This window comes from Aegilops tauschii, chromosome 7, assembly GCF_002575655.3.
Source record: "Aegilops tauschii subsp. strangulata cultivar AL8/78 chromosome 7, Aet v6.0, whole genome shotgun sequence".
Classification (NCBI taxonomy): Eukaryota; Viridiplantae; Streptophyta; class Magnoliopsida; order Poales; family Poaceae; genus Aegilops; species Aegilops tauschii.
Genome location: NC_053041.3, coordinates 508,339,278 through 508,348,982, shown reverse-complemented (window position 1 = coordinate 508,348,982; position 9,705 = coordinate 508,339,278). Strand labels below are relative to the sequence as shown.

The 9,705-nt window shown below is 47.1% G+C and overlaps 1 protein-coding gene and 1 long non-coding RNA gene across 2 annotated transcripts; both read right to left on the bottom strand.

Moving 5' to 3' along the window:
- Positions 1 to 2,912: 2,912 nt before the first annotated feature.
- Positions 2,913 to 8,095, bottom strand: LOC109780379 (uncharacterized). Its single transcript, XR_002237026.4, has 7 exons — positions 7,821 to 8,095; positions 7,650 to 7,727; positions 4,645 to 4,860; positions 4,211 to 4,511; positions 3,612 to 3,739; positions 3,348 to 3,502; positions 2,913 to 3,253 (listed from the first exon to the last, which is right to left on the bottom strand). It is a non-coding gene; the product is annotated as an uncharacterized lncRNA (long non-coding RNA).
- On the bottom strand, positions 5,193 to 5,943 carry LOC141020515 (uncharacterized). Its single transcript, XM_073504913.1, has one exon. The coding sequence runs from the start codon at positions 5,676 to 5,678 to the stop codon at positions 5,478 to 5,480; it is 201 nt and encodes a 66-aa protein (XP_073361014.1). The 5' UTR covers positions 5,679 to 5,943; the 3' UTR covers positions 5,193 to 5,477.
- Positions 8,096 to 9,705: the final 1,610 nt, after the last annotated feature.

The following is a 9,705-nucleotide window of genomic DNA, read 5'->3' as shown; positions in this document are numbered from 1 at the left end:
CTTTAGCGCTACTTACCATTCCTGGCGCTCACGCGCGAGTCATCTGGGCCTGGCCCAAAAACCATACTTGAGTAGTAGAATGCCCGTGCGTTGCTATGGGCTATAGGGTATATACATAAATCAGATAAAGGATTAAAGTCATCTTCAAGGTCGAAGCTAATTTTTTCTCGTACATCAGGTGTGTTTGGATAATAAATGAAATGATCACCACTCAGAATCCAACTTCTTGGACAGTTTGGGCTCCCTTAAATCCAGTCATATGTGGGAGAGAAATGAGGTTGTCCAGACTATCTATCATGTTATCTCGAGTCGCAACACAAAATCCCCACCACACGATGCATTCTTCCCTTTTCCTATCAGATCCTCCCTTCGCACTTTGTTTCGCGCCTTAGCAAGACATTTCTAACTGGAGCTCTTTCCTTAAAACCCGGATGACGCTGATCTCATCATAGCCATGGCGCCCTCTCTCCTTCATACCGTACATCGCAGGGGGACGAGGCGTGTGCCGCCCGTGACGCCCCCCGAGCCAAGAAGACAGATCCGATGTCTCCTGATCCATTGCCACAATGTAACATAAAATTGGGTGCCGTGCATTACCACAAAATAAAATATGATGTCCGTTATTGGGCATGCAACTGATATGTCACTGTGCCTGTTATTAACTCTTGAAGCAACCAACCAATGCATTTACCGTTCTATCCTAATAAAAAAATTGTACGAGTTGATGAAAAAAATATGAACTGCTCGCTCATACAATTTGCTACAAAGCCATCTCTAATTAAATGTGATTTGCCATATTTTCTGAAGTAGGGAAAGTATTCCACTCTGAAAAGACCAATCTCAAACCCCATCCCGTTCTCTCAACCCTCACTCTTATCACCAAATCCTCTCCTCTTCCTCTCTCCATATATCCCTCTGTCCCTTCCTGCCACCCTTTCTCGCTCCTCGTAGCCATGAGAGAGGGGACGGACATGGATGCTGAGGGTACGGTTGGGGGTGGAAGGGGAATAGTCGACTCCCCCATAAAGATTATCCCCTAAAATTCGTTTAACTCAACGTCACCCTTTGTCTTTTTTTCAACACACACATATTTAAATTTCCTATATTTTATAAAATGCCTTTATTTTACAGTACCCTAAGGGTAACATACTTCTAAGGGTTTTTTACATTTGTGTCCCTAACTTGATCCCACTACTCTGATTTACCCCTAATTTTGAAGCATGCTCAAATTTACCCCTGTGCCGTTAAGTGACGTTACATAAATGCCATTTCGTTCCGTTTCCGTCTAGTCAAAGAGGTTTGACCGTCTACCTGGCGTTTTCTGGACAATTTCCCTCTCCTTACAGCTAGGTCCTCTCACTAAAAAACTCTCTCTCACCTCTCACTGTATCACTTACATGTGGGCCTACAAAAAAGAAAAGAAAAAAGTTCCTCCCACCTCTCTCTCTAACTTACAAGTGGGGCCTAACAAAAAGTATAGAACAAAAGAAACAAATCATCTCTCTCTCCCTACCTCACGACCTCTATCACGTCCGGCGAACCAGAGGCCCCAGCCTGGTCGCCGCCGCTGGCTTCCCATGACGCCGCCACATGCATCCACTGACGCCCTCATTCTCTCTCCCACCCGCTAGACCTCTTCCGCAAGCATGCCGGAGAGCGTGTCGTCGCCGTCGTCGGTCAGTCACGTGGACAACTTCAACCTCAAGCGCCACCACCTCGCCACGGAGCTCGTACGAGATGCCCTTGTGATCCCAGCCTACGAATTTGACCAGAGAAGTTAAGGACCGAGCGCCATGACACATCTTCCCCGCCTCCAGCCTCGGACCGCCGCCACCGATTCGGCGCCGTTGAAGCTCCCTGGCCTGCAACTTCCCGAGCAACATGAGGTGCCTCAGAAGATGTGGACCTCCTCGACAACAAACTCTGTGACCTTTGGTCGTCTTCCCGCGAGATCCGAGCACTGACATGGCCGCCATCGTCGAAGTCATCACTCTGGTGTTCCCTGAGCCCCAGCGGCGTGACTGTCGTCCTTGTTAGTTAGCTCCTTAGCCTCGCACACTCGGCGACCCTCTCCCTCTAGCACTTTAGTTCCCCCGCTTGGGCCGCCCAGAGCCGCCGCGGGAATAGTCGCCGCTGTTAGCTCTGGCGACCATATGGTCCTAAGAGACCAACCCTGGACGCGGCTGAGCCAGGGCTATCGCCTGGTTCCCTCAGCCGTCCTCCCCTCAGCCTCCCGGCGTGCCTCCGCCGTTGAATTTGGTCGCCGGCGAGATTAGTGTAGCGGGCCATTAGCTTAGTAATATTTTTGTGAGCACTATTTAATTGTCTTTTTTGTGTGGCTGAGCAGTGGACCCACCCTTAATTAACAAAATATATTTTAGAAAAGGGGGTGAGAGAAATGTTTTTCTTTTTATTGGTTGGGGCCCACATGTAAGTGTGTGAGAGAGAGGGGGGTGAGAGAAAGTGTTTTTCCTTTTATTTTATTTTATTTTTTGAGTGGGTCCCGCATGTAAGTGACACTTAACGGGTTGGGGCAAATTGTCAAAAAAACGTCGTGTAGACGGTCAAATGGGTTTGACCGGACGGAAATAGAACGGAAAGGCATTTCTGTAACGTCACTTACCGGTAGAGGGGCAAATTTGAGCATGCTTCGAAATTAGAGGTAAATCTGAATAGGTGGTTCGAGTTATGGACAGAAATGCAAATGGCCCTTCTTCTAAAGATCCAATAAAATAGACAACCATTAAGAACCATGATCAATGTATGATTTACATAATACTTGCCTAGGAAATGTAACAATAAAGGAACACAAATTCAGAGTATTAGGCTTCTCTCAGGAATTATGTTCGCTTCTATCAACACGTCGATCCAGACACAAAGCTTTTGTGTTTGGTAAGAAAATTAAGCAGATATGAAGGTAAAATAAAATCATTAATATACTGTGTGCATACAATGCTTCATGGAGCGGACATGAAATGTCACATAAACTGCTGATACAACTTTTCTGGAACAACAACACAGAGTGTTCACTACTGATTTGCACATACCTAATTTGCAATCAGCAAAAAGCTTCATCAAGTATGTCCAACTCCTACCGGTCTGGCAGTAACATTGTTCCTGCTATCCTAAATTCAGTATCCAAAACCAAAAACGAAGAAAAATCATCTCTTTGGGAACAGGCAAGCAAAAAAACCATAATCCCCTCACAGGGAATCGTCCACGGCGCACAGGCAGTGTCGCTCCTCCCAGGACCCTAAAAGAAGGAGAGAATATCTCATGTTACACACCAGATGCAGAGTTAAGTAAGGGGACCCTAAAAGAAGGAGAGAATATCTCATGTTACACACCACGGCGCACAGGCAGTGTCGCTCCTCCCAGGACCCTAAAAGAAGGGGAGAATATCTCATGTCCCAGCAACCTAAAATGCGTTATTCGCCAGCATGTTCCAGCTGGCCCTCACCAAGATAGTGTAAATCTTAATGCACTTCACCAAATCAAGCAACTGAGAATAGTATGAATATCAGCAGGAGATTATCTACAAGTTTCATGTGGGTGCCACAACCAAATTATGAACCAAATTACTCATATAGAATTTGAAATGAGCATCTGACCTACTACTGGGTGTGGCAATCAACGGAGATCTACCCTTGCAGCAAGAAGGAACCAAAGGGACATGAATAAAATAAGTCCTCTTTCTTCTCTTCTCTTTCCCTTTCCTCCATCTCCAACTCCAAATTTCCTGTCCATGTTTGATCCACACCAATCGGTCAGTAAGAAAGTATACCTAATCGACTTGGTCTCATGCAACTTTGTGTTTGCAACAAAGGGGCAAGCAACATCCATGGGGTAGAGATATAGTTACCGGAATTTAACACTACATTGAAACCATATCCTTTTAGGTAGGATATGCACAAATGTGAAGTGATACCATCACAAAAAGATTATACGACATTCTCCAATCTCCTTAATTTTGTAATTAAACATCTGCAACTTACAAAGTTCTCGTGTAATCTTTATTCCCTTGTTGCCATGATGGCCAAATAAACATGTAAAATCCTATAAAATCCTCACTTGAAGGAATGCTCCAATTTTAAAGGACATATGAAGAAGCATGTTCCATCATGAACTTTTGTCAAGCAGCTTGCATACGTCACAAAGCACTTGTTCATTGAAAAAATAACGGTTATAAAGATTTCATGTGTCTGCTTACCAAGAATATGCACATGCCTGTTTGAAGGACTCTGGATGTTGATAACATTGAGGTGCTCATAATGACGATAGTTGTGCTGGTACATGGTGCTTGTTGAGTCTGCACTTGTGGATGCACTCCCCCTCTCTCACCTGTTCCACGCAAACGGCCAGACCCTCACGTTCGACGCAAACGCCCATCCCACCTGATTTGGCTATTTGGCCCTCATTTGCTCTCTTTTTTTTTGAAAAAAGGTTGATCTATCTGGCCCTCATTTGCTCTCTTCTTTGCATAAAGCATGTTTCGTTTAGTGCATTATTCCCTAAGAAAAATTATGTAATGAGCAAAGCGGGCAATTTTTTTCATGTATTGCATGTAGAAAGGACATTTTGATTATACAGGTTGGCCGTATTTACATGATGGAATGAAACAATTAATACGAGCGAGCAGCAAACCTGACACGCATGAGCAACAGATGAACTGCCACGCCAAGCTAGTGTCAGCCACCGCCTGGCGCCGGCAGTGGACGCATGCCCATCTGTGTGCTCGATAACGGTGCAGCCATGCTTTGCCAGCCAGAACCGTAGATGCGCAGCCACTGTCCTCCTCGGCTCCTGACCTCGGGAACACACAAGCGCATGCCCGCCGTCGCACATGTTGGCCAGTTGATCCTGCTCTACATTAAAATAGATAATACTCCCTCCTTTCCGGTTTATAGGGCTTATCTCAAAATCTTAGTGTTTCCATTTTATAAGGCTCAATTTGGTTGTTCCCCATCACAAGTTCAGATTCCAAGGTGCATTAAATAATTGCATGCAAGTATTAAAGAGAAAATTGACCAATGCATGTACTTTATGCATGCATGCGTTGCAATTAATACATTGGTAAACATAAATTTTTGAGGAAAACAAGAGCATTAATTGGGTGCTTTTGCAAATTACAAAAAATATTCCACCACTCACCATCTACCTTGGTTGGTGAGATTTTTGAATTGAGCCTTATAAACCGGAAAGGAGGGAGTATGTGTTATATAAATGAGACGAAGCAGCAAGAACTTGAGCAAATAAGTTCACGCATTGGGCCATACAGCCTGCGAACAGCGCCGTGAACCTTTTGCCATTGTCCAAGATATAGGGTTCCAAAGGAAGCAACAAGAGAGAGAGAGAGAGCAGCAGGATAACAAATCAATGGCCGATTAACCAAGCGTACTGGCAGCCACCTCGGGGCGCCTGAGGTACGTAGCCGGACCCGGAGATCACCGGCGGAAGCAGCAGAAGATCAACCGAGCCTAGGTAGCCTCGACGTAGCTGGCGGAGGCGTGGAACCTGGCGATGAACTCCGTGGCCTTCCTGTCGACGTCCCGCTCCCCGACGTACCACAGCCCATCCTCGTCGCTCGGCCGCACCTTCCTGGACGACCGCCGCGGCTGCTCGTACGCCTCGTCGTAGTCCCGGCCGCTGCCGCCGAAGCATGACATGCTCCCTCCCATTCTTGCAGCTGGCTTCCTCCTAAACTAAGCTACCTAACCTAGGCTGCTTCTTGGAAGTTGGAACACACCGGCAAGATCGTGGACCGACCTGCTACCTCGGGGATAGATAGATAGAGGGGATAGATAGATAGAGAGAGAGAGAGAGAGAGAGGCCAGCATCCGCGTCTGCATGGACGCGGGCGCGAGAGGGGCACACGGCGTGTGCTGCTACTCCATGGATTCCTCCTCGGTGGTTCTCCTGACGCTCGCTCGCTGCCCACGCGTGCCTGCCGGGTCTCCCTCGTCAAAACGTCAGGCGCTGGAGGGGTGGCAGCGAATCACGTCTGGGGGCAAGGGTGCATCCTCCTCTCTCTCATCTCACGCGCATGTCGGCACACCTCCATGGGGTGGACTAAAGCCAAGGGCAGATTGCAACATGGAGTGGAGTGAGGTCACCGGTGGTGGTGAGGCCGGCGTACGTTGGAGTGCAAGGAGGACAGCGACGGACACGTCTATAGGCGGCGACGCGGCGTGCATCTTCATCTCCTCTGTCGACCGTGCTCCATCCAGATCGGACAATTGACTTGAATTGCTGATCGTGGGGTCAGTGAGAGGCAAGATCCATGGAAGGAGATTGAAGAGAGGGGTTAGAACAAAATAGAAGCAGGGAAAGAAGAGAAAAGGGTGAGACCTTGATCTTGAACTTTGTGTCGGGACGCTGTGGGCGCAGTCGTCGAGGTGTAGCTGGTACAAATTCAAGGAGGAATTCGCCGCAGAGTTGGTATCCGTGGACAGCCCTTGATCATCGCAAGATGGAGCAGTTTTGAAGGTTTGATGACGCGGCGGCGCTCATGGCTTCAGGCGTCGGGGAAGAGAACGAAGGGGAGGCAGCCTGGGGAAGAGAAGGAGGGACTAGGATAGAATCTGGGCTTAGGATAGAAGAATAGAAAAAGGAACTCAGGCTATTGGATTGAATATGGACGGTACAGATAGGAGTGGAGGTCCCTCATGCCACTTATTGTACATTTGATGAAAACCCCCCTACTCACGGTCTGAGATAAAACATGCCTTTTTGCAGTAACAGCCCTAACTTTCTCATATCCAATCTGGACAACTTCAGATTCTCACAGCATTCTAGTCGTTCCGTTCCGTTCCTTGTAAATCCCACCGGCCATTCTCTTCCTAGTTAATACCAAGCTGGACCAGCCATTCTATTCCTAGTAAATCCCAAGCTGACACAAATATACAAGTACATGTCACGCACAAATTTTTGAATACATGTCCAAGTGGATCATCCTAGGCAGAAATATTTGAGTGCATCACATCCATCCTAATTTGAGTACACAAGAGGCATACATACATAAGTTGTACATAACCAGAGTATAACAACTGAATGTTCAGTTATCGAGCCACCAGAGTATAACAACTGAAGATCTGAACCAGTACAGACCAATGTTTATCCAGTCCTAGCGGTGCTACAAGGATCCTAATTTCAATCTATATGACACTCAGCATGGTTTTGCATCATAAGTTCATAACATTATACCCTGGCCAGTCATATAGTAATATATCTTAATAAGTACTTGGGCACTGGAATGTTTTACAATTTGTGTTTTGCATTTGATAGTTATTCCTATGTTGCAAGCAGGGTGATCAAATTCCTACTCTGGGATGTCTTTGATAGTTACACATTTCAGTTGTAGATCATTTTCAGAAGCGTCTAACCTGGTGATTTTTTTTTCTATTTCTATGATGAAGGGAGAAATATCAATGTTTAGTTAGGCAATGCAAGAGTATGCACCCAAGCATTGGTACATGGGAGCTTGCGTATGCTGTTGGCTCAAAGCTGATGGATGTCAGGTTTATGCCCAATGAAAATGATGTAGAGAAGAAGTCGGCACAAGTCAACAAGCCTCAGAAAATGCACCTGGAAGTACAGTAGAAAACTACAGGAGGGAGAAGGGGAAGGGGAGTGGGAGAAACGGAGCTGACCTTGCTGCCGAGACTGCGAGGCGAAAGAGGCGAGGAGATCGAGCACCACGGCCTTCCTCCGGTGAGCTATTGCTGGATCTAGGAGCACCGGAGAGAACGAAACAGTCACAACATCAGCACACACTCGACCTCTACAAGCTTGCCCTCTGGATCTAGGAATGTGCAGCTGACCGAGCTGGGTGCCCGCGGCCACCAGGGGGGAGGAGACCATGGAGGCGGCGGCCAGGTCCCTGACGACGATGCGCGGGGCGATGTTTGGGTGCCTTCAGAACCATCCAAGCGACCTGGATACCGGAGTAGGAAGGGAGGAGGCAGGGAACAGGTGGCGTGGGAGTAGCCGTCGTCGACCATGGAAGCAACGGATCTGCCGATCTGGGCAGCCGCCACCGTCGACGAGAGAGGGGAACAGGGGAGCGAGCAACAAGGAGAGGAGAAAATTCCTATTTGACACTATCTTAAAATCTGCTTCCTTATTTCACACTGAAAAAAAAATTCTTCCCTATTTGACACAAGTTCTAAATTTATTCCCTATATGACATTTCCGTCCATTTTAAGCCTAAATGACACCTGAAAAGACTCTTTTACCCCTTATATGGTATGTGTGTGGGGCAATAGTGCACACACGCAGCATCAGTGCGAGGGCAGGAGCACACACGCAGCAACACATGCACCAACACACATACGCGCACACACACGCAACAACACGCACGCGCGCGTGCACACACGCACACACACGCAGCAACACACATGCACGCGCACACACACGCAGCAACACCCACGCACGCAGCACACACACAGGCAGCACATAGGCACGCAACAGCACACACACGCGTGCACGTACACATGCAGTAGCAAACACACACGCAGCAACACACGTGTGCGCGTGCACCCACACACGCAGCAGCACACACGCGCGCGGACACACATACCGCATGAGGGGCAAAACCGTCTTTCCAGGTGTCATTTAGGCTTAAAATGGACGGAAGTGTCGTATAGGGAATAAAATTTAGGACTAGTGTCAATAGTGAAGAAAAACTTTTCCGGTGTCAAATAAGGAACCAGATTTTAAGACAGTGTCAAATAAGAAATTTTCTCCAAGAGAGTCGTTAGAAGGTGAAGGACCTGAAGCAAATTCGTGGGGAGCAAAGGGACATATTAACACATAATTGTGTAGTTTTCAGTACAGATCCATCCACTCGAATCTGTGGCGTACATCCCTGATCCAGCGGCCCAGAATCCTTTTTACTATTATTCTACCCTAAGCCCAGATTATATCCTAGTCCCTCCCGGAAGGGAACAAAGGGGTGGCGGCGCCGGCGCCGGCGCTAGCCCCTGTCGTTTGTTAGGGCTAGGAGGGAGACATGGGATCGTGGGGTTTACGAACCGGGTTGTATATGGAATTTTTTTTTTGCGGGGGAAGTATATGGAATAATTGAATAGATAGATTGATTAGATGAAAGTTGTGAACGTGATGTGGAAGGAGGGATTAATTGAATATAGATTGATTAGATAGATTAGGAAAATTGTGATTGTGTGTGAACGTGATGTGAAAGGAAAGTGTGGTCAAGGATTGATGGGTTTTTTGGTGGTGTTTTTTTCCTGGTTATTTGCCCACCGGTTTTGCGGCGGAGATGAAAAAAATTGATGGGATGGTAGCGTTCGATGGGCAAGACGACAACGGACTCCCTGTCTAGGAGTAGAGATTATTTATCCACCGGTTCTTTGTGGGAATGAAAAAAAATCGTTGGCGAGGTGGGACCGCGTACGTGGGAGGTGGAGAGGACGAACGAACCGTATCGATGGTGGGGGCTGCGAATAAACGAACGACGTAAGTATGAAAGGGGATTGGTGGGAAAATTAAATCAAAGAGGGAGGTGATCTGTATGGAAGGTGATCTCATGTATATGATATTATTTTTAAATTCTTAATTATCAAGTATTTACATGATTGAATTGAATCGACACCTGCCAAAGCAAGCATGAATAAATGGAAGGAGTACCAGACGTGATTCGCTTTTAAGTGCGAAGAAGGAAAAATTAACATGGAAGGGGTGGTG

Excerpts from the sequence above, each read along its gene's own strand:
- LOC141020515 (XM_073504913.1), bottom strand. The coding sequence starts at position 5,678 with ATGGGAGGGAGCATGTCATGCTTCGGCGGCAGCGGCCGGGACTACGAC.